The sequence below is a fragment of the Heloderma suspectum genome, chromosome 1 (genome assembly GCF_057233095.1).
Source record: "Heloderma suspectum isolate Gila_16-S chromosome 1, 16-S_ref, whole genome shotgun sequence".
Lineage (NCBI taxonomy): Eukaryota > Metazoa > Chordata > Lepidosauria > Squamata > Helodermatidae > Heloderma > Heloderma suspectum.
This window is the reverse complement of record NC_139458.1, coordinates 202,058,815-202,084,520: the sequence shown is the minus strand read 5'-3', so window position 1 is coordinate 202,084,520 and position 25,706 is coordinate 202,058,815. Positions and strand designations below refer to the sequence as shown.

The following is a 25,706-nucleotide window of genomic DNA, read 5'->3' as shown; positions in this document are numbered from 1 at the left end:
GGCAAAGTAAAAGGTGGATATGTAGGTTTTAATGCAGAATAAATTTCTAGTAAAGCCAGGTAGGGCTGCAGAATCTCAGATAAAACAATTCTGAACCTAGATGAGACCTGAGGGTTGGAGTCCAGGGGGTGGAACCTATAATTTTGGTGCATCCAGGGGTAGAGCCCAATGCAGAAGTTGTCTACTCATGTAAGTCAATGTACAGGGGAAATGGCTTTGTCCCTTTGTTTTTCTGTCAACTGTCCTGAAATTTAAAATTCCTGCCACGTTGGTTATTTTCTGGTCAATTAGCAGTCCTAAATCCAAGTCCCCCACCCTTTATAAGGATGATGTGGAATGGAACAAAGGGAAATCCGTATAATAGGAGATGAAGGCAGAAGGACTTTGGTTCTCATTGATCAAATATGTAATGTTAGCATCTTGCATCTGTTAAAATAACCAGCACTGATGAGCAATACATTCAGATTTCAAGCTTCATTTGAGCTGTTTACCATTTCTCATGGCCTTATAGCTGGGCATGGAAATCTCTACCAAATGTGAGAACTCAGTGTACTGAGTACTCAACCCATGTCCAAAATTAACTGCTGGTTTATGAGGAAATGTGGCATCCCTGAATCCCAGCAGCTCCCGGGCCTAGAGATATTAGTCCTATTATTTCTGAAACTGTGAGCATTGACATGCCATTGGTATAAAGAAGCACAGTCCAAGGCTTACATGCCAAGATATTTCAGATATAAAGACTATGACAACTGAATAATCACCAGTTGGCATCTTCCCTCCTCCTATCTCTCTTGCTTCAACTGGTGATATTTTTATCAGCCATAGTGGCAGGCTGGCGACACGACAAAGCTCCATTTAAACTTTTAGGCCTCTGATAAACGGCTTATTTCTCCAAGGCTACAAAAGGTCAAGGATCTGAGTAGGTTGTATGATAATGTAAGAGCTGAACCGAGACATGCAAAATCCAAAGGGTGCCACTGCCTTACACAATAATTGACACAGGGCACAATCTACCAGGAGGTTCTCCTGAATACACCTCACTGAAATGCATGTGAGCTTAGGATGGCCAGGCCAGTTTAGGATGGCGAGTTTACAGACGACAGTCCTCTATTTGAAGTGCAGCCGAAGGACAGTCCTCTGTTTGAAGGGCTGTCCAGTCCAAGTCCAGCTTAAAGGTAAAGAACCATCAGAAGGGAGAGCTGGGCTTTGAAGTTGCCCATCAACAGCGCTTGGACAATAGATTGAGCAAGCACCACAAGTCATCCGGTCACAGTCTTCCCCATTATCATAGAATCATGGAATCATAGAATAGGAGGGTTAGAAGGGGCCTACAAGGCCATCGAGTCCAACCCCCTGCTCAATGCAGGAAACCAAGTCAGAGCATCCCTGACAGATGGCTGTCCAGCCTCGTCTTGAAGGCCTCCAGTGTGGGAGAGCCCACCACTTCCCTGGGTAATTGGTTCCATTGTCGTATTGCTCTGACAGTCAGGAAGTTTTTCCTGATGTTCAGCCGGAATTATGGTGAGATGTATTGCATTTCTATATAAATTATAGCTATTTCTAAATTTGCATCTGTCTATATAAATTAGTATATGTAAATGTTATGCAAATTGGTGGCCAGGACAGAAGAGGACACCCTACATGCATTATTGGGCTCTTCTGTAGCTCACATTCTTTCCAGCAGAACTTGTGCTGGAGAACTTCCCAGCAGACTGTCAGTTAGTGTGTAAGTCAACCGTGCTGTTTGGATTTCGCCTGTCTGTCTCCTACTCTGTCCCTTTGAACGGTTGCTGCCTTTCCCTGCTTGTAGCAGGGCTGCTCCTTGATAAGGAACTTCTCTACTGCTTTCAGCATGGAACATAGGCAGCATTTAGCTTGGGTTTCCTTTTTCCTACTTATGTAGACCAGCCCCTTTCTAAACATCATGGAAATACCATCAGTGACGTCCTCAAAGTGCATAACTACCCATTTCAGAATATTAATTTGCCTTGCTTGTCATATTCAGATGTATTATAAATGGAACATCAGTTCCCTCGGTAGGTGTTCTCTGTGTGGGAATGTAAAATGAGATTCTGCACAAGTACATTCAGTGGTCAGCACACCTGGCATCCCGAACAAGCTGCTTTGTAGCCACACGTGCAAACTTTTAAAAAAATGTTAAATCCTTTTAACTTTTAAAAAGTCATTAAATCTTAATAATTGCTATGAACTACTTTGTTTGGTAGGTAATTTCTCTATTTCAGTCAAAATGACTTCAAATCACATCAGTAGGGCCGATTACACAGGTACTGACCACAGAATTGGCACCATACTTGGGGTGGGAAATGAACACATGATCAATGAGGTTCCTCCCTCAGGGTGGGCTTAGGCGAGGTGTGAGAAATGTGGGGTGCAGGAACATCCCAGAGTTCTCTGCACCATAACAGGGGTGTTTGGATAGTACTCTTATTTAACTTGGCATGGTCATAAGCAACACATGCCACCTCTACCTTGGCCCACACCAAATGAGACCAAGATGGCAGTACTGGGTGGACTCTTTAGTAGATCAGGGTCCTGGCAGCAGCCTAACTCCACTAGCCTCTGGTTGCTGAAAACCACTTAAGTGTAAATTTGAATGGCCACTTTTGAATTGCCAAAAAAGAGGAAATGCATCACCAAAGAAGTGGACAAAACAGCATACCAATCCCCATAAAATGTGTGTATGCTAACTTATATGTATAAATTTAGAAAAAATTGTTATAATTTAAAAAGAAATACAGTACATCTTCCCACAGTGTAGAAGACTGTGGCCAGGTGACCTATGTGCCTTGCTCAGGGCTCTGTCACATGTGCGGAGAAATCCACATCAATACCGGTGCTTCCCCCATTCCGTTTCACTGCAGGATTAGGTTGTGTTCCTTTATAGAGTTGTCTTCATCTCATTATTTTCCATTTGTTGTCTTTTCACGGGGGTGGTGAAGCTGCTCGGAAACATTGCTGCTTTTCCTCAAAGAACCATTACGCGTGCCGGGGACATCACGAAAATTCCTCCCTGGTTCCTGCCCCTTTCTCTCCCCTCACAGATTACTGGTGGTTGTGTTGTAACTGACATATGTACACCAACCCCCACCAAACCCCCCGAACGTCCCACCCCCCACAGGCCCCAGTTTCCCAGTGAGGTGATAGAATCCTGTCATGCCAGCCATTTTGTGTTGTGTCAGTGTTGTGCTCCCAACTTCTGCTGTTTACTCGGGGGCCAGGCACATCTGGCATGGTGGCAACCTGGCAGGCAGGGATGCCGCCATGCCCGCCCAATTCCATGTGGTGGTGCTCAGAGGCACATGCGTCGGGCTATTGTCCTGTGGAGTCCTCAGACACTGTGGGGCGGGGGGGAACTCAGGGGACAGAAGCAGGTGATTGCCCCTAGCATTGGGTGTATAAGTACTTCCTTTTTCTGTCTGGAATGTCCCACCAATTGCAATGTGAGGAATGAGGTAGGTTAGAATGTAATATGTTACTCTGTTAGGTATGTTTTACATGCTTCCTCTGTTTTAAGCTCACTAATACGTTTTGCTTAAAAGAAGCTGGAGTCATTATGAAGGCTTTAGTCCTACATAACATGGGGAAGGTGAACATTATTACATTTTAAGTACATGTGGCTTTTATTCCATTGCTAGCTCTCTCCTCAATAATTCAAAGGTTAATCAGAGAGAAAAATTCATTGCGCTAAAATTAGTTATAGTGAGTAAGTACTAGTTGGAGTGGGAAAGATCGGGGGGGGGGCTCAGGAGACAGGAGCAGGTGATTGCTGTCGTGTATTTCCTGCATACGAAGCCACCGAGTTCCCTACATAGTTTGCCACCCTGCCTCCTTGTTCTGTTCTGCAGGCTGACAATGGCGAGGACCCAGAATGAGGCAGGCGTGGCAGGGTGACACACCCTGCAGCCTATCATCACTGCCTTCATCATCATGGCCACACCCCCAACAACCCAAAACAACCGGCCACAGCCACCCACACAGTGGTTTCTTCACACTGCAGAAGAAATACATGGGAGAGGTCATGGCGCTCCTCTTGTGCAGGCTGAAAAAATACCACATTTTCTCCGTTTGAGGATAACACAGGATAGGCAGGGGAAATGACGGGAAAATCACTGGAGGGTTACGACATCATGTAATGGACCCACAAACTTCTGTGAGTGGCCAATCATGAATGTGCAATAAATTGCAGATGCTCTCAGTCTTCTGTCCAGGTGCCTTTGACGGGCAACTTCAAGGCCCACCTCTTCCTTCTGGTGGTTTTTTATCTTTAAAATGGATTTGGACTGGGCAGCCCTTCAAACAGAGGACGCCTTCAAATGGACAGTCCTCTAGCAGCCCTTCAAATGGCAGACTGTCCTTTGTAAAAGAGGACACATGGCCACCCAGCCAGGAATCAGTCCTAGAGCTTTGTGTGCTGGAAACCATCTATCTTTACAGTTTGCAGCATTCCTTTATGGGTGAAAGCAAGTAGAAAACAAGCAGAAAGCAAGCAGGCTAAATCTTCACTAGTTATATCGATGTCATATCAATTTAACTGATATTGCTTTCCCAAAAGTATTTTGGGAGTTGTATTTTGAAGAGGATACTGAAAAAGAGATCTGAAGGCTCCCATCCACACAGGCCAAACTATGGTCCCCTGAGCCTGAGGGGAGAGAACAGCTGTTGAATCAGTTTAAATTCTGTGTTGCAGGAGATTTCCATGGTCTGTTAGCAAAAGCTGGGACAGTGATAACTGAGACTCACTCACACTTGCTCAGGATTTCCTCTTGATCTAACAAGGTGAATGCAGAGGAGTGGCAGCTGTCAATATATTTAGAACCAGCCAATGTGAAGCCGGTTCCTTTATTGCTTAAGGAGCCACGCTCCCTTAACCTTCATCTCTTCTGAAATGGGGGCCAAACTACAAGTTACAACATATTCTGTGATTCCTTCCTCTGTTTATTTTAACCAAAAGCAAGGCTGGCCCAAGACATTTGCTATGTGAGGCTAAGGACAAGATGGCACCCCTCTCCTTGTTTAGCGTACAGAAGCCAACCAGACTGGCAGTTAATCTTACTTCAACACTGGCAATGGAACAGCGCAGCTGAAGGCAGCAGGATAGTTTAGGAGACACAGGATAGGCACGCACAGCTCTGTCCTCCCAACACGTGCTGCCCACCCCCAGTATTTGCTGTCTGAGGCTGCCACCTCACCCTTCCTAATCATAAAGCCAACCCTGATGCAAAAGCAGGCTGAATAGGGTTGAACTGATGGAAGAGTGTTATTTGGATCTTGTTGCTGTTGTTGCATTTCTATACTGCCCTATAGCCGAAGCTCTCTATCAGGGAGTTGTTGTTCAGGTCAAAAAATCTCTCTCTCTCTCTCTCTCTCTCTCTCTCACACACACACACACACACACACACCCCTACCTTCATTACCTACAGGGGAAAATATACAGGGACTTCCTCTTTTCCCTCACAGGTGAAAAAAGCAGCTTGAAGAAGATGATTCTGACCTTTAAAAATAACAGGATAAGAAAAGGGTTAGGTGGCCTCTGCTCCCCACTCTCCCTTGCTCTGCTCAGGCTCCCAGCCTGCCAAGGCTGATTTTGTTTTGTTTTTAAATCAATACACATGGAGGGAAGAATCACTGAACTCCTCATAACATATACCTTTGCTTTAAACTGCAGAGCCAATGCAGGCTGTAGGTTTACTTATGGCAACATTTATGCACCATGTAACATTCCTAGTGCTAACCTGAAAGTTAACTGAGGTCTTTCAGCTTGGGTTTGGCAGGGAGGGGATCAGGGAGGTGAAAAGGGAGCACATGCACACACATGCTAACCTGTTCACTGTTAACATATGTTTTGTGCTGGTAGAGCTCTTCTTCCCAGCTGCCAACTAGAGGCTGTCATTTTTATTTCCCACAATCCCCTGGGAATGGCACTGTGTCAACAGATACCATCTTTCCCAGGGAATGTATGAAAAGTGCAAATGGTGGCAACCAGCTGCCAGAAGGAGCTCCCATTTTGCCTCCATCCTCCTGAAAAGGACTGAAATGCCTCTCCCCCCCCCCCTGCCCCTTTGGCACCCGTGAATTGGGAGGCAATAAGGGGGAGGATATGTTGTGTCAGCTCTAAACATTCCCAATATGGGCTTGGGTGGATCTTTCACAAAGAAGTGTCACTCTACAAACTTCACCACACTCTTTCAGTCATGCTGCTGTTAGGACATGGCTGTTTATTTGGGGGGGGGGGTCTCTCCTGCTTATTTCACAGCTAGCCTCTGCTGCAGGCTATTCTGCTTCCCTCTGTGTGAGGACATGTTTGGTAGCAGCATTGTTCTTCCGCAAGGGGAAGTTCCTACACCAGTAGTGTTACAGGTGAGGAGGAGGCAGCATTTGTTCTCTATAATTTCAAACAAGAGACTTTGGGGGCACAATCTGCCTGTATGTATCATTTCAGGCTTTGGATTCTGTCAATGCTGTGTGCTGTAGCTTGGGTTGCAGGGTTCTGCTATGGATCAGATCTTGAGCAGGTGTCAGGTTTTTCAGGGAAACAAGACAGAACGAGATTAATATCGCAGAAAGCTCTGAATGGGGCTGGAAGCCAGACAGGGTTGTTTCAGTGTTGCTCCAGCAAGGAGCGGAGCAAGACTGAGGTTTAAATGAGAGTTTGGCTGCCCCTGGACTGATTGTCCCCACTCCATACTGACCGAGGCTTTGTCTCTTAAAGGGTCCTGGCCTGTTTTAGCAATCTCAGGCTGCAGCAACATGGGAGTGGCTATGGCAGACTGGTATCCTCATGGCCCGAGTGCTCAGAGTCTGAGGATGGTAATGCGACTTCCTCAGGACACAGGGGAGTTGCCCCTGGGGTCTTTCTGGAGAACTAGATCCTGGGGAGGTTGAAGCTTCATGAGGCCTTCCCGTAGCTGAGTTCTCTCCCTGAATCATTAACTCTGGAGCCCCTTCTTCTGAGGACAAGGGGTTGGGATTCACTGAGGATAAGAGTTCAGGGTCCTGATTTATGACACTGCCTTAATTTATATTCCCAAAGAACTTGCATGTGATCGCAAATGGCAGGCAGCAGTGAGCTATGGCTTTCTACTTATGCACAAGTAGCGTGTTCTTGATAGATTGTGCCTCTTCTGCTTATCCACATGAACAGTCTCAGGCAGGGTTGTTGGGATTGATTTCTGATCGAGATTCGGTCCTCTGTGCTTGAACAAATAAAATCCCTACAGATTGCGTTAATTGTGTTGGCAACTTCTGCCAATTTACCCTCCAGCCCCTGTTGGAATCTTTGCTCAGCCTCTGGATGAAGTCTGGCACCTCAGCTTTCAAATACACTTCAGTATTGCAACGTATTCATCAAAATGGGATACAGGCAATTTAGAAACCAACTGGCTCTTAAGTCTTCTGAGTGGATGGATGAATGACAGATTTTGAAACTGTGTTCCAGGGAGCCCTGGAGTAGGGATGCATGAGAAATTCACTTCACTTCGTTTTTTATCAGGATTTACCCAGTTCACAGCTTTCAGCCTGAACGCAGACTCTGACGCAATCTACGGTCGAAGTCCATACATTTCCAAGCTCGTAATGTGATTTACGGACCCAAAAAATGTGTTCGACAGCATGTGTACATTTGAAAAATGTGCATGAAAAAATGCATACTTCCTAAAAATGTGCACAGATAAGGTTCAGTCAGTGGGAGAAGACATTTCAAAGATGTGCACAAGTGATGTGTACATTTGGAAAAATACGCAGGAGCATGCGGAAGGATATTCATGCGAAAAGGAAAAAACAAAGCTTGCAATCTGATAGGTACTCGAGTTGGAATGAGCTTTGAGATGGAATACAGAGAACTTTGGTGAGCTTGAGTTTTGCTGATTTGCACATCCCTTCCCTGGAAGTGTTCTTGGAAGCTTCTGAGGGGCTCCCCAATGAGAAAATTAGTAATAGTCGTCAGACTTCCCATAAGTCGGCTTGTCCATCATTTGCTGCCTGTCTTCTTCTCCATGTGTTACTATATTCTTCATTCACACACAACAATGGTGAGGTCCAACATGAGTCACCAATGCCCACATGTGAACTAAGGCATTCTCTCCCAAACATGCCCCAGAATCCTTTGCAGTGCTCTGAGTTTCCATGGTAGATATTATATATATATTTGTTTGTTTGTTACATTTATATCTCACCTTTCCTCCAAGATGCTCAAGGCAGTGTGCCTGTTTCTTTTCTGCCCCCACCCATTTTATTCTCACAACAACCCTATAAGGTAGGTTAGGCTGAGAGATAGTGGCCTAAGGTGAACTCAGTGGCTGAGTGGGAATTTGAACCTGGTCCGACACTCCGGTCTTGGTCCGACACTCTAATCACTGCACCACGCTGTCTCTCAAGGTGATTCGGCAGATCAATCAGCATGGAAAGAAAACTACTGGCTTGGCCAGAAAGAGATGTCAGAGGGTTTTGATCTAGTTTGTAGAAGAGAATATGGGAGGAGTGACTCAAAAGTCAGAGAGCAGGCCAGTGAGTCTGAATAATATAGTAGACATTGTGGCATATGGAAGATGTTTCATCTCTTGGCCAAACTGAAATGTCATTTTGCCCAAGTAATAATAATATTCCGGGCCCTGTCCCTCTGTGGAACCTCCAATCAAGATAACCTTTCCAAGTGTCTACATGTTAATCAGCATCATAATCATTCCTATTTGAGGCATGTTTGAAGTTTCTCGTTTTCGTAGATCTCAATTTTATCCGGTGCGTGTGTCATGTGCATTAGCATATCATGAGACATTTTAATATAGAACAGCTAATTGGCAGGGTGACTTCTTTCTCATTTTTTTTTACTGGGTTTTAAACAGAGGTGATCATTTGTAAATAATAATCTTGATCATTACATTTGTTCTAATTAAACAATGAGGCATATCAGGAGTACAGTAATCATGAGATAATCACATCCCTGGCATAATTATCAGGTACAGGGCACAGCCAAGTATCTCTCTAATGCCGCAGAGTGTGATTATCTTGTGATAACTACACACTGTAGGTTGCCTAATTTTCATTACAAAATGGAATTATTTTTATTAAAATGAACAAGGGGTGGTAGTGGGGGAAGCTGTCCTTTTCTTCTGATGGAGGAAGAGGAGACTGATGACTTACAAAGCTTAGCAGGAATTTCAGGTGGGCTGATAAAGTGTGGATTAATCATTGACTGCAGGTGCTCTGTTGTTCTCATCCACGTGGCTTTACCATGATATGAATAGCTACGGACTTAATATGTCTGGCTCTGTGTGAAGCTAAAAACAGAGGGTCAGATCAGCTGCACTGTATAGCAGCACTGCATACAAGAACAGCTGGGATAAAATATTTTTGAGGACCCCCAAGTTTTTATTACATGTACTACAACTGTTGCAATCATTTCCATTTACAGTGTAATATCCTCCTCTACAGTGTGTTGGGGCCACATGACCCTTTTTCAAAAGGGCTGCCAGGTTCAACTTGAAAATCAGCATTACCCAGTCCTTTGTCTGTCCTGCTTCCGCTATACAGTGTTTCCGTTTGGGTGCTCAATTCCCAGCTTTGCAGGAATGAGCAATGGAGCCATTGCTCCTCTTGTCTTCTCCCTTCCTCGGTGCTTACATCCTGGGTTAATTAAACCATCATTACATCCAATGTGGGTACTGCGGTTTAATGTCAGTTTACTGACCAGGTTCTTAAACCATGGTTTGAAGTACATTTAAGATCCTGGTTAGTAATCTGACATTAAACCATAGTTCCCCATTTCAGATGTAATGGCTAATGGTGCAATCCTATGGAGACAGTAATCAGCCTCCAAGCTCAGAGACTGAGGATTATCCGATGCAGGGCAGCTGGAGCATGGAGGTGATCCTTGTCTCCATGCTCTGGTGCCCTGCATTTTTGGCTAGACAGGTGATTTCACCCGTCTAGCCACGGAGCTTTGGAGCAGGAGGAGGGGAGGCAGCACGGCACATAGGAAGCTCTGTAATGTGGCTTCTCTGGTCTCCTTCCCTCCCTGCCCCCAGGACCGCCCCTTTTCCCACATCTCCACACTCCGTTTCTGAGCATGGAGATGTAGCCAGTGCAGAGAGAACTGCAAAGGGGAGGGGGAGAGGAGTGCAGTTTCTGGGAACTGAGCTCCAATTGTTGTTCCCAGAAACTGAAAAATCCTACGGCCCTCTATACAGTGTCTAATGACTATAGGATTTCTCCCTAACTGTGGTTTAATTAAACCAGGATGTAAGCCCAAGTAAGGAGAAGACAAGGAGAAACTATGCAACTGTGGTTTAGCAAGCTGGGAATTGAGCCTACAAACCAGGTCAAAATCAAATGAATGTCCCAGCTGTGACATTTATCTCTAAAGAACCAAGAGCTATCTCAGCCCTTCACTCAGTAGCCCATCTGTATTGTACGTACCTTTGAATTCTGTGATGCAGTGGGATATGAGGCTGCCTCTGTTTCTTCCCCAGTCTGTTGTTTGTCCTTCTGTTGACTAGAACTGAGTGCTGCTCCCTTTCCCTATGGATCTGTGGGTTGTCTTCAGCAGAGCTCAAAAGGAAGTGTGATATAGGAAAAGAACAAAGAGTGTGATAGGCACATAGATACATAGTTTTGGACTCTGTGATATGATGGTCTTTGGCAGTATTGATGGTTTGTTGCTAATTGGACTGTATGCATTTCTTTTTGGATGTGCCTGGTATATTTCAAATCCACTGTGTGTGTGTGCACACATAAAACACACACTATGTCTCTAGTGGGTTGATAGTCCTACTGAGAGCTCATGCTGCTGTCCATATAAGCACGTCTCTCTAGTTTGTTTTCAGTGCAGTTAGTGAGTTGGCTGCCAACTCCTGAAAGACACAGTGCTTGGAAAGAAGCTCAGGGTTGAGGCCCAGAGCGGTCAAAGGGCACTCCTCAAGAAGGTCAGAGATGCAGTCCATACAGCGAGGGGGCGTAGCTAAATAGTAAAAGGGCAAACCGCACCCCAAACACTCTGTTCATCTAAGGTATGCTTTTATTCCAGCCTTCACCAACCTCAATTTTTGGACTACAACTCCCATCATCCACAACAATTGGCTATGCTGGCAGGAGTTGTATTCCAAAACATCTGGAGGGCACCAGGTTGGGCAAGGCTGGTCTATTCCATGTGTTTACAAGTCCCCCGCCATTCAGCAATACATCTGTATATGGCACTAGCCCAAACGACATCATCCAGATTCCAACAGCATCAAAAGCACAAAGCAAGAAATAACAATGTACTGTTGGTTATGGTCTCTCTGTTTCAAACAGAAGTTCTGAATCTTTTAGGAGCTCTGAAATAGATGTGTTACTGTGTTTTTAAATATTTTTAGATCTTTGCACTGCTGCTGGCTTTTACTCTGGTTTTTACTTTGGTTTTATTCTGTTTTAAACTTTAAAAGCTTTTATATTATGTTTTATCCTGTTGTATTTTATGGTTTTAATTTTTGCGAACGGCACGGAGAGCTGTGGGGGCTATTGATCTATATAGAAATGTAATTAATAAACAAATAGACATAAATAAATAAATCTGTAGGTTTGTGGAGAGTGATGTTGAGTCACAGTTTTATATCATTGTTCTTTAGCAAGTATTTACCATATGGAGTCTGGGCGTAAAGGGAAGGGGACTTTACACATCATCGTATCATGGATTTTATTTACTAACGGCACTGTTTCTTTCTTTCTTTTTTTGCTCATTAGTGTAACAGCGACTATGTGCCTGTGTGTGGCTCCAATGGTGATACCTATCAGAATGAATGCTACTTGAGACAGGCTGCCTGCAAGCAGCAAAGTGAAATCCTTGTGGTGTCCGAAGGATCATGTGCCACCGGTAGGTGCAGCAGACTCCATTTGGTATATTATCTAGAACTTCATCTAAAACCAAACGTAAGAGGCTTTGTGTATCATGGGCATTTGTTTGCATTGTTTCCAGATTCATCCCAAATCGATAATTGAAAGCTATGCGCCCATGTTGCAGGTGGGGATCCTTCCTCCCTCCCTCCCTTCCTTTCTTTCGTTGCTTTGACATAATCTTTCAGAACTTGGGAAGCTGTTGAGGTTTCTTAAGGCACTTGCTTTATTTATTCTGCAGTGTTTTGCCCTTCATGAGTAGTTAAAAACCACAGAGCCCTACTTAAACTAGACAGGGCATAGCCTACTAAAGCATTCATAGTGTGTGCTTGGCCACTTTGGCCACTTAACCAATGGGGAAGAAGGGGAGTGGGCCTGGTTGTGGGCAAACCCACTCAAGATATTTTGACATCTAAATGACACCTTCTTCCCAGGAGTAAAACAATAAATAAACGGCAGTTTACTGGCCTTTCATGGCACCTATAGGGCCTTTTCATACACATAGCCAATTGTGAGGGAGCCATTTCCCTTTCTCCCAAAGGATGGTGGGAAAGACAGCGTGTACTTGCTCAGTGCTGCCAATATGCTCATAGCTAACTGAGGCTTAGAGCTCTGGACTGGGATGCTGCCCCTCCTGGCTGGAGGGAGAGACTGCGGAAAGGCAGTTCAGCACTTATGACAGTTATGACTGCAGTTGTGGCAGTTTCCATTATAAATCCAGTTCTGGGGAGATTCACTTGGGTTCCTTGTAGCCTGCAGAAGGTCACACTAGAGCACTATTAAGCTATTATGGAGGTAGGGCTTTGAAAGTCACCATAGATAAGGCTGTCATGTCTTAGAATCATAGAATCATAGGGTTGGAAGGGGCCTACAAGACCATCAAGTCCAACCCCCTGCTCAGTGCAGGAGGTCTGATTCCCAGGTGGCCTCCCATCCAAGCACTATCCAGGGCTGACCCTGCTTAGTTTCCGAGATCAGGCACATCCAGCCTATATCACAAATTCTGATACCTGGGCAGCACTGTCTGGATCCAAGGCTGGAGCCTGGGAGCAGAGCCCTGTGGTTTGGGGGAGGTCTGGGGAGATAACACCCAGTCCCTAAGTTGTCTGTTTACCTAAGGTGCAGAACTTTTTTTTAGAAAGGTAAGTGATAGAGGAAACAGCTTGTCACTTGCTTTTCTGGCAACTTCTTTGAAGCCCCCTCCTCCCCAGTTTGGCTAAAAAGCAAACAAACAAATAGCTAGGCTAAGTGGTTTTTGTTTTCAGGATGACTGGTAAGCGTACAGATAGGTTGGCATTGGCTTATTGGCCTGTTTTACCATAGTGAAGAAGTCCTCGACCACTTGGGGTTGGTGAGCACACTTGGAATTCTAAGGGAGTGTTGCAGGGGTTCTCACAAAATGGCTGCCCCAAGTTGTTTTAAGAGTGATCTAGGGTCCACCCCATTTTTGGAGCTTCCCTTTTATTGCAAATGGGATCTCTGAAAATGGAATATATTCTAGATCACCCTTAAAACGACTTGGGGGAGACTCAGGGAGGGGTGGAATGGAAGGGGGGACCCCCAAGGGTAAATCCCACACTTTAAAACTTAAGGATAGCTTTGCTAAGGGGTCAGTCTGGTCCCCTTTCCCCCTCAACCTGTCAGCAATCAAAGGCTGTCAAACTAGCCTATATGCAGCCCCATCTTGTCAATTACCATGGATGTTTCTTAGTACACTTTGTTCCCTTTAACAGCTGAAACATTCAAGGCAATAGACAAGGCAGGGCTATATATAATTCAACATCCGTAATTGTGCACTTCTACAGTCGCGAAAGACTGACCCCCCCCCCCCATGACAAAGACATTTGCTCACATTCCTAGGGCCAGACAGACTGATATTTGTGCAAATGTCGTGGCACAAAAAAAGAAGCTCCGACCATGATCGGGGTGATGGCAGACAAGATGGGTTCTGCCGCCAAGTCCCCTGGGATACATGCTGGAGCCGGCTGGAGGACCAAGGGGGAAGGAGGGGGAGAACAGCCCACAGTAAGCCTGACCATCTGTCAGGCTCACTGTGGGTTGTTCCAGCAACAACCCACACTGAGTAGCTTATTTCGCTGGGGAGGCTGTCATGTCATGCAAACTAAGCTGCTATGTAGTTTGTTAAATAACATGCTTGAAGTAGCAAAAAGGGTCTGAATGATTATGAGTCATGAGCAACAGCTTTTCCACTACTGTAGGGATAGTGTATGTTGGACTTCAGCATGTTGGACTTATATCGCCCATAGGATGACTTGAGCTCTTAGAAGTTTCTAGTGTCCTAGGCAAGTCACTGTGTGTGTGTGTGTGTGTGTGTGTGTGAGAGAGAGAGAGAGAGAGAGAGAGAGAGATTAGAAATATGGAAGTTAATACTAGCTTCCCTTACGAGGCAAAAATAATAATTAGGAATGTTTTTCCTAGACCTTCAGGTTCAGAGGAATGTGCATGTGAGGGAAGCTAATCCCATTTGTAACCACAGAAAGCAGCACAGAGTTGCAAGAGAGGTCTCACTATCTTTGTAGTTTGTGATAATATTAGGGTGGCCACCTACTTTGCAGAGAAAAATCCTCTGTTTGAAGGGTTGTTATCCAGTCCAAGTTCAGCTTAAAGGTAAAGAACCATCAGCAGGAAGAGCTGGGCCTTGAAGTTGCCCATCAACAGCACCTGGACAGCAGACTGAGCCTGCACATACATTATCTGGTCAAAGTCTTCCCCACTATGATGAAATGTACTGTATTTCTTTTTCAATTATTGTAATTATTTCTAAATTTGCATCTGTACCTGTAAGTTAGCATATACAGATTTATGCACATCAATGCCCCCTTTTTTTGGCAATGTGTAAGTGGCCAACCTAGATAGTATTGTTTTTTAAAAGTCCAATTTCTAAGACTTATCTAGAAAGCAAGCACAATGGAGAAAAGTCTTTGCCGGCTCATCTTTTGTTTAGATGCACATAGGGCCGCTGTGTTGTTTTTAATTGCAAACCACAATTGCAATCTGAGAGTATCACAGCTTCATTTAAAATGAAGATTTAAAAAGAAAATTGGAATGATGATGGAAGTTTGCAAACCAAGCTGGATTAACCAGATCTGACTGTAGATAAATTGGGATGCTGGCTCTCAGCATTCAAACAGAATCCCAATGTTGTATTTTGCAAGCTCTCCATTTGCCTTCCTAACAACCTGTGACACTGAAGAATGTTTGTGAACTGAATCTCTGCTGCAACAAGGCTCTGATCTTTGTAGCTTGTCTTCTTTTTCTTCAGATTCATCAAATAGATTTTTTTAAAGTAAACTATATCTTTCCAATTTATTTTCAATGTATAATTCAAGTTTAATTTCAAGGTTTCTTAACAAAGTGTTTCATTGGCTAGTCCTCTGGACATACAATATTAAACTGATTATAATTTTCCAAGAATCTTTGGTATCATATGTTCCACCAGTACCTATTTACCAGGAACGCCCCCTGTTTTCTGGTACCTGTCCTGGGTAAATTGCAGTCCCTATTTTTGCATTTTGAGGATGCCTTGGTATGATGCCTTGTCGTTCTTCAAGGTTCAGCTCCCTCTTCAAAGTCTCTAGGTCAAGGATGGGCCCTTGGCATAATTTCAAAAGCTCTCTGCAGGTGATCGATTCAGACTAGGGTGTTTATGGGTTCTACTTTACAGAGGATAGTCTTCTGTTTGAAGGACTGTCCAGCCCAAGTCTGGTTTAAAAGAACCTCACAAATGGAGAGCCGCAGGGTTCTTGGAGCTGGCCATCAGTAGAGAGCGCCTGGATGGCAGACCTGATCACACTTTGCTGCATTGTGGCGAGATGTGCTGCATTTTCGCGTAAATTATAATAAATCTTTCTAAATTTGCCTGTATATATATATAAATGACCACAGATGGAAATTATGCAGATCTGTGTCCTCTTTTGTCCTCTCTTTTGATGAAGGATTTCCTCCTTTTTGACAATTTGTATGTGGCTACCCTAGTTCAGACCTCTAGCAAGAGTGCTCTTTCCCTCCCCCAGGAGCCTGCTGGGCAGAGAGGGAGGGAGAGGAAAAGGGAGATGGGGCAACAGAGAAGTGGGGGTCTGAGAGAGAGAGAGAGAGAGAAGTGGCAGGAAGAGAGAAAATATATGACTCTGGCCTCATACATCTCTGGCATATGCCCTCCCCATGACAGATTATCTCCAAGGGAGTGTGGTACTCAATAGACATATTCCTCACTCCTGCTCTAGATGTTCAGATAGGGAACAGACTACATCTCTGGTACATATAAGTATAAATGAATGCACGTGAACACTAAAGCTCCATTTGGGGCCCAGCATGCTGTCACTAATGCTGAAGTAGCTAAAATGGCTGATAACCTGTATGTATGTATGTATGTATGTATGTATATATAAAATTATATATAATTATTATATATTTATATATATTATTAAATATATATTATATATATTTATAAATATTATATTATAAATATAAATATATTATATTATATTATAAATATAAATATAAATAATCTCAAAAACAAATACTTCCATGCGATCAATGGAATATTAACAGTCCTAGAGCAAATGAATACAACATGTTTAGCAATGTGTAATGGTGGGTGGGCAACTCAGGCAGTGATTCATGTTGTAGGAATTGGTATTTTACAAGCAGGCCCTCTTGCTGTCTGTGAAATGTTGGAGATTACATGTTGGAATAAACAAGAATTTCCTTCATATTGGCCAAGTTATGAGTATCACCTAAACTATAGTCTAGAACAGCCTTTCCCAAGCTTGGGTCACCAGATGTGGCCAATGGTCAGGGATTATGGGAGTTGTAGCCCAGCATCTAGGCACTCAAGGCTGAGAGAGGCTGGTTTAGATAATTGTGAATGAGCGTTGAGGAACCTCAGGATTGCATGCTCCTCCTCCTTAGTGCATGAAAGAAGGAGTGTGAGAGATCCTACCTTCACCGTAGAACAAATCACAGTTCTGTGTTACACATCAACTTGGCGAACTGTAGTTTGTTCTGGCCATAGTTAGTTAACACACCAGAATCTGAATCTATAATTTGATCTCGGTTTGTTTAAACGAAGTTTGGTTAGAATAAACTGCAGTTCCCTGGGTTTGGATATAACACAGAATTGCAGTTTGTTCTAAAGCAGAAGTGCAAAAAGTGCGGGCAACAGGCAGTCCCCAAGCCCTTTCTGGTTGTTCCCAGACCCCCCAGCATCTGCCACTGCTATAAAGGGGGGGGGGGGAGAAAGCATGCTTTAGGAACAGGCTCTATGGTTTCTGTCATAGAAACCTTGTGCCTAGAGTGTCCCTGAAACATCCTAGGAAGTAGTGCTTGAAAGTTCCTGCCAGCTTCCTAAGGGATGCTGTAGGAACACAGCTTCTGTGACAGAAACCAAAGAGCCTGTCCGTAAAGTGTTTTCTCTCACTCTTTTTTCTTTGGCGGTTAGGTTGGGGTGGCTGAGCAGAGGAGGGGGCTTCAACAACTGGATGTTGTGACATGGAGCAGATTCTGTTGCTTCAAGACCAAGATCTGCTGCGGCTGGGGCGAGTCTGTGTATGTGCGTGAGTGGGGTGTGAATGGTTTGACTGTGTGTGTGTGTGAATTTGTGTGAGTGGTGTATGAGTGCCCCCCATAGCCCAGCAGATGCCTGTTGTGGCCCTTGGGGCTGAAAAGTGTGTGTACCCCTATTCTTAAGCAAAAGCAGGAGCTTTCACTTTCCTTCTCTTGTGCATGATGAAGGATGAGTGGGAAAGGAGAGCGCATGAGTCTGAGGCCCACAGTGGCTCCTCATCGGTCACCTAAGCGATGGTTTGGGAGATAGTTTGAACCGGGTCATCGTGGCGTTGGCTCATAAGAATTAAAGAGAGGACAGTTGGTCTACTTAGATTCTTTTGTCAGAATCAGAAGTGCTGACGTTCCCTTTAAAAATGAAACTGTTTATCAAGCTCTTAGTTTGGAGAAAAAAAGATTACTTATATGCAGAAAACATTTTGTTCTAATTTTGCTTGGAGCAAGCTTGCACAAATAGGGCACACAGCTGCACACAGCTTACCAGCCATGTACTGTGGCCCATTGGCCCAGCTTGATGACTACCCCTCCCCTGGTTTTGGAGTCCAGGGTAGGTGGCAGGGTGTTTATCGAGCCTCTAGTGGGCTGCCATGTATGGCTGGTGATCAGCACTTAGCTTGGTAGGTCGCCAGTTCTACAGGCCTGCCTTCAAGGCACTTCCTTAGCTCTGGCCCTGTGACAAGGCACACCTCAGGAACTGTCTAAGGGTAGCCCTTTGTGTGGTTCAGGGCTGGGTGACTCATGGGCAAAAATGTCTTGAAGCTGTTACAGTCTGGAGCTCACAACCACAGGAGATTGGGGCATCGCTGTAGTAAAGTTTGGTCTGTTCATGACACCACATGACCAAGTGCAACAGCGTCACTGGCCTGAGCAGCCAGAGCACTTCCTGATCAGGCCCAGTTGTGGGTGCCTCAAGCTCATAACTTCAGGATCCTTTGTGACTGCTGAAGCCAATCTCACAAGAGCATCGGTAGCTGTTGCTGTCAACAGGCAGCATGTTGCTCGCTGGCATACCTGCAGAGTGTCAAAACCTGGCATTGGTGCTAGGGGGTGGGTGGGTGGGTGGGTGTCATCTGAGTGCACAATGGCAGGGTTACGTATTGTATGCCATGACTCTCACAACCAAATGCAGATTTATTTCTACTTGCTTTGAAAAACTGACTTAAAAAATAAAACCACTCAACAAATACCTTGTTGAAGAAAATGAAATGTTGTAAGTGAAATGAAATGACATTGCTGATCTCAGTGCTGTAAAGAGAGAATTAAGAGCAGCAACACCCTTAAGTGTCTTCATACAACTTGAAAGGAACGCTTCAGCATCAAAAAGAGAGTTCACATGAAACATTTAGAATAGATCTCTATAATTTACAAAGGAATGACATCAAAAGCACCATTTGGTAGAATGCATTTAACTAAGCAGAATGTGTCCATACAAACTATCCTAATGCATATATACTGATTTCTCCCTCCCTCCCCCCCCCCCCCGCTTTTTCCTTACAGATGCAGGCTCTGGATCTGGGGATGGAGGTAGGAATGTTTCTGTTAATACTGTTTCTCTCTCTCTCTCTCTCTCTCTCTCTCTCTCTCATATACACACACACACACGCCTTCCACTGATCCTGTTCAAATCACCTGCCACATTGCAGCAGCTTTCTGCCATACCATCCTTTATTGTCTATTGTTTAGATTTTTCCTCATGAACCGACATTCTGCAATTTAGTCAAACTACAAATGTATGACCAAGAGCTATTTTCTAGAGAAATTCAGAAAGCTGTTTTACTCCTGCTAGGAGTTTGTATTATTCATGGTTCAACTAGGACTCTATCTCCATCTACTGTTACAAGCACTCTCGTGTCTCTTATTATTTTAAACTTATTTATTTTTGTTATTGCGTTCTCAGCAAGATCATAGGGGATTTCCCCTGCCACACATATACACACGCACGCACACCCCGCAGCTGGAGCAGTCAACCCAAATGTTGTAGAGAAGGGAATTCACAGGGCAGCTATGAAGAAAAATTTGTGATTTAAAAGTGGCTATACTGTGCGTTTTTATTTCAGGGTATTATGTGTATTATGTAGGTATTATGAGCCAAGTTGGTTGGCTCATAATTTAGGTCTGGTCTTTTTGTAGGTGGTAAGCACAATCCATCCAAAGGTAAGAACGTAAGGCTACAATCCTGTGCACAGTTATACAGGAGCAGGCCCATTGCATACAGCAGGGCTTACTTCTGAGTAAACACGCATAGGATCAGGCTGTACATCCAATTGATCCCAACAAAGACGTATGGGACTCTTACTGAAATTCATGGGATTTAAATGTATTGCACTTAAATGTGTTCAGCTTTGGCTTGATTGTGCCCAGACTGTTTGTATTTCTTTTGACAGAGGGATGATGTATACTTGGGATGAAGTCACTCCTGCAGGTGGCACACTCGGAATTTGGAAAGGTGTTCTTTTTGCGCTACGTTGCCATTGTACCGTTTGTCATTGTTGAGCAGGCCAGGTTATTATATATTCTTCCATAGCTTCTTTCAGAAGTGCATGCGTGTGTCAGATCCGTGATGTATTCTCCCAACAACTTTGACTTTGGGATATGGTGGGCAGAACAATGGGTGTGTCCAAATGTACATAATTTTAGTTGTGAGCCCGCTATGGAGATTCGCTTACTGTGTTTTGGGGATATATGCTACCTTGGAACCTAGGAAGCTCTCTTCTGTTGAGGTAGAGCTTAGGCCCATCTAACTCAATAATGTCTGCACTGGCAGAAGCTCTTCATGATTTCAGACAGGAGTATTTCTCAGCCCTACCTGGAGATGCCAGGGATTGAACCTGGGGCGTTTTGCATGCAAATCATGTGATTATGGTCCTTCACAATCTTCTTCCCTGGACTGAGCTCAAGGGAAACCTTTATTTATTGTATACATTGTATACATGTTATGTATGTATTTATGTATCTATTTAAAAATTATTTTAGGCTGCCTTTAAGGGTAGAACCCTCTCAAGGCAGTGACCTGTTCTGCTTTGCATCTGAAGGCACTGTGCACAGCACTGATTGGCCAGTCTTTGTATCCATCACAAAGCTACCCCCTTCCTCCTCAGAGCAGTTTTTCTACTAATTTATTTATTTATTTATTTTGAAACATTTATATCCCGCCCTATTTCATTAAGACCTCAGGGCAGCATTATATATATATATATATATATATATATATATATATATAATTAGTTTGCTTGATGCTTTGTTTTTTTAAATGGGTAAACTTGTGGCAGGTGTTTGTGGGTGGGGAAACCCAGACACAGCGGACAGCTTGCCTTTGGATATAACTTGGATTTGGAAGCTGTATGTGTGTCCTTTGAGGAGCAAAGCTAGGGTGTGGGTAGAGAGGAGCACAACTCACTCTACAGCAGGGGGGAAAAACAACTATACTTGTTTGTGCCTTTGTACGCAGGCTATGTTATGCCCAGTCTTTGCCATATCAGGAGCAGGTTTTGCAACAGACAAACGTGTATCCCTTCTCATGGCTCACCTTCAGAAATGAAGCCATAAAGATCAATAGGAGCAAACAACAAGATGCCAAGCATGGTCAGAATACATGGTCAAAATGCAATGATTTTTTGAGAAGAAGCTGAATAGCTCTCCAGGGAAGGGAACTCTTTGTGATTCTCTCTCCTCTTGACGCATAGCAAACAGAAACACCAGTTATCTCTATCCACACCACCCAGAGCAGCAATTCAAATGTTTCTGCTAGAGTTAGTTAATGGAATGCTTTCTCCCAGTATGATCCTATGAGGCTGAACCTGAGGTCCAAAATATGTGTTATTTTAAAGACATAGCTAGCAGCTGTTTTTGTTTGTTTGCTCCAAAGCAAGTGCAAGGAACCCGATCTGGATCTGGCCCCTAGCATGGGGTGTGTGTGTGTGTTCACCCTTTGCCCACCACTGTGGTCCTGATCTGTAGCGGGGGAGGGGGGTTGTGCACAATTTATTTTGCCCAAAGTGCAGGCATGGGGGCGTGATCCAGATTGAGACCACTGCCTCCTACTTCTACACTAGTATTGCAATCTGGATCAGGTCTCCTGTGCTTACTTCAGTGTAAAAAAGAAAGTAGTATCTTTAAAGTAACATGTAGTTTAGTGCACAGTATAGCCCTAACCTTCCTGCAAACCAATGGCCTTTTATTACTGTGCTGTACCAGCTGGTGGTTTTTTGATGGTTCCATAGTACTGAATGCAACTAAACAGATGGATTATCTTATGGACCAAGCTGCTCTGCTTGGATAGACCAAGCACTGCTTAATCAAGGGCATAAAATGCTCTAGTGATCTAACATATTCCTTGGAAGCTGTCTACTTTACAAAATCAAGCTTATTTTAGTAAACCGAACTTTTACATTGGGTCAGACTGTGAGGTCTGTCTAACTCGATACCGTACGTGTTTCAGTAGCTGGTACTGAGCACCTCAAGCAGTGGTGATGAAGTCCATCCATTCACAGTCCAAACATTATTTTACTTTGGGTAGTTAGACATTTAGGGATACACTGGTCATTATATGTCCAGGCAGATTGCCCCATCCTTTATCTAGCAAATGCACTGTTTAATTGTTGGATTTTGTAAAAACCCAGTTCCCCTTGTCCATCTGTATTAAGCGAAAGATGATTGGTTTTGACCAGATGGGCCATTTGGTTTAGGTTTTTTGCATCCGTTAGTGGTGTCTGTTGAGAATCAGGTTGTCCATTTTAGTGAACATGTGTTGTGGAGCTGAGAATGTTCACTTCAGAAAGCTCAGCAGATGAGTTTTGTTTGCAAGATTTCCATCTGTCTTATTGTTGTATTTGGGGACTGAAATAGATCTCTGTCTCTCTGTCTCTGTCTCTCTCTGTCCAACACACACACACACACACACACACACACACCTATAATTTGGTGTAGCTTCCAAGCTTCTGGAATCACATCCAAAGTACTGCCAGAAAATTTGGATCTCACCTCAAACTTTGTAACTGAGGACCAATCTACATTGTGCCCGCCATTGCAATGAATTCGGTGTCCTGTCGGGTTAAACGCTCTCGCATTAAAATGTGATTATTCACACTCACCCATTTTCCCCGTTGCAGTGCTTCATCGAATGCGCGAGCTCGGTTCACATTCGAGCACTGTGCTGTTTTCCTGTGCGCACTTGTCTGAACTCGGATGCTAAGTGGGATCGGCCCTGGTCAGTAGTTGGATGGGCGACCGCCTGGGAATCAGGCTTCCTGCACTGAGCAAGGGGTTGTTCTATCCCTTCAAATGAGACTAAGTTTTACCCCCTCCTATCCCCCGCTCCGGATGTTTTTTAAAAAATTAAGGCATTATCCTCGCAGAATCGGGGCTTCTCCGTGATGTTTTTTTTTCTAATTCAGGCATGATCTTCGAAGATTCGAAGTTGTGAAGTTGATCAGACAAGCGCGCGCACATCCAGCCCTTTGCTTGTTGCCGAGGAAACATTGAGTGCTGAGGAAGCTATGCGATCGGTAGCTGGAAGAAGACATGGGGACGTCGAGAGCTGTGATTGGACAGGAGGGAAATACAAACACTGCCATATATGGACAGGCAGGGGAGGGGACTACGACCAGATACGGTAGCGAAGGCGGAAAATCAGAGCACATTAAGGGGAAACACCGGGATATCAGGGTATTGAAAGCGGAAGCATGGAAGTGGGAAATTCTGGTTCCAATTCGAGGCAGGTACTTCTTAGTGTGAAAGGCGGGCAGTGAAACCTCACTGGAAGTGAAAAAAGGCGGTCAGTGTCGATCCAGCCTGGAAGTGGGACACGGGTAGGGTTGGCAGAGAATTTCTCCCCGAAACTTCGGGGGACCGAGCGCCAACGTGTTCGGCCCCCCGAACAAGTTTCGGGGAAAAATTCTCTGCACCCCCCCGCACCCCGCACCCCCCCGGGACAGGACTTACCTTTGCCGAATGTCCCTCCCGGCGGCGGGTCCCGGCGGTGGTTCGGCGGGTCTTCGTCAGGGGCGGGGGCAGCAGCCAATCTTTCGACCGGCTGCCGCTGCCGCCATTCCAATAAAACTAAAAAAAAAAAACGCCCCCGTGATAGGCTACGTGACGATTAACGTAGCCTATCACGGCTAGATTTGCAAAGTCAGCCGTGATAGGCTACGTAAATCGTCACGTAGCCTATCACGGGTGACTTTAAAAAAAAAAAGCGCGTACGGATAATGGCGGCCCCCATAGGGAGCCGCCATTCCCGTTCCTTATTTGGTCGCTGTAGTCTACGTAAAGATTACGTAGACTACGGCGAAAATAAGGGCAACGCTATTTGCGTTGCCCTTATTTTCGCCGTAGTCTACGTAAAGATTTACGTAGACTACAGCGACCAAATAAGGAACGCGAATGGCGGCTCCCTATGGGGGCCGCCATTTGCGTACGCGCTTTTTTTTTTTTTAAGTCACCCGTGATAGGCTACGTGACGATTTACGTAGCCTATCATGGCTGACTTTGCAGATCTAGCCGTGATAGGCTACGTTAATCGTCATGTAGCCTATCACAGGGGCGTTTTTGTTTGTTTTTTTTTTTACTTTTAATTTCGCGGCTGAGCGAGGTGAGGCGCCTCCTCCCCGTCCTGAATTTCGGCCGGGTGAGGCGGGAAGCCTCCCCCCGGCCTGAATTTCGGCTGGGCGAGGCGGGAAGCCTCCCCCCCCCCCGGCCTGAACTTCGGGGGGAGAGCAGTGAAGCGCCTCCCCCCCACCGCGAAAAGCTGCGAGACCAGGTAAGTGGGTTTCGTGCACCCCTAGACACGGGGGTGTCGCTCCATGGTGTCAACACATTCTTGACACTTCCAGATTGCTCTTTGTTTGAAATGGAAACAAAGGACTGAAATAGTAGCTTAACGGAAGTCATGGGTTCTTGTGAGAGTACCAAACAGGATTTGGGACAAGGGGTATATCTGGCAGAGTCTTGTGAGATTACCAAATGGGACTATATTTGTTTGCCATGAAAGCAGATTGTCTTGAGAATGTGGACTGGTTATCTCTCTACCATGTTGACCCACGCTTGTCTTAATAACTGTAGGCAGAATGTTCAGGGGGGGTTTCAAATGGGATGAACTTTGCTGTTTCAGCCTGATGCTTCAGTGTAATGGATTTCCACTTGCAGTCCTTAAGAAAAAAAAAAATCTCTACCAGAGCAGAATTTACACATCTGCGTGGGGTTTACCTTTCCCATATACATCCTTACAGCATAGCTTTCATGAGTGACTCACCTTGAATATCTTTTGTTATATGATGTCATTGCTTGGACCTGCACTCACTTTGCATGAACCACACGGATCTGGATGATAGTGGTGTTTATTCTGGGTGTTGCTAACAGAAGTGCTGAACATCACAGTGTGTTGGATTGGTCAAAATGACTTTCACCATTATCACAATTCTTCTGTAATAGCTTCTCATTAGTTTTCTCGACATTGTTCATATTCTTAGATCGCAGACTGAATATCAGAGTTTCTCGAAACCATTTCATTTCTGATCTTGATTTTTGGCTATAAATGCTTCTCCTGTATTTGTATTTATGTTTTTTTAATGTGACTGTTCCAACATTTCCAAAGGAAATGAATGACTTTGAGTGGTTTTCCTTTTTGTGGTGACTCAAAGCCTCATTATCCAAATAGGCTCATTCATCCAAACTGTCTGGCAGACATCAAAAAAGATTGTCAGATAAATGGGACAGTTATTAACATAGGGTTATTTTGACATAAGACACACAGGAGACAAATAATGTAATTTGGTGTAACTGGGAGATCCACATAACTGCATTACAGATAAGAGGGGTTCTGTGCTTACTGTGTCACCATGCCTGAATACAACACACTTAGCAACTTCTTATATCTCTGATGGTCTTTAGAAGAAGAATATATTCTGAAATAAAGCAACAATAATGCATTAAGTCTAAAGGACCCCAGAGGATGGAGAGGCAACATCTGCCCATGCCTGATCCCATGCAGTGGGCTGTCCTGTTCAGAGGCCAAGGTAGCTGAGCTGGGAGTGCCCTTGACACAAAGAAAGAGAGAGAGAGAAGTCCACACTTTTTCACCTGCACTGAGGTGGTTTGGCAGGGCAAAGGGGTCCCCTCTTCCTATCATAGTTTCCCTCCTCCTGGTTTCTAACACTAGCTGGGAATCTGAATGGTGTGGAGAATGCTGTCATTTCTCCTCACTCACATACTTTGTCCTCCAAGATGGTGCCCTCCTCACA

General features: G+C 44.5%; 1 protein-coding gene across 1 annotated transcript in view; it reads left to right on the top strand.

Annotated features, from left to right (window-relative positions):
- TMEFF2 (transmembrane protein with EGF like and two follistatin like domains 2) overlaps positions 1 to 25,706 on the top strand; it is a 326,904-nt gene that overhangs the window by 20,001 nt on the left and 281,197 nt on the right. The window contains exons 3-4 of the mRNA XM_084816392.1: positions 11,734 to 11,863; positions 18,967 to 18,993. Coding sequence (XP_084672518.1) covers positions 11,734 to 11,863; positions 18,967 to 18,993 — 157 coding nt within the window. The remainder of the gene's footprint in view (positions 1 to 11,733; positions 11,864 to 18,966; positions 18,994 to 25,706) is intronic.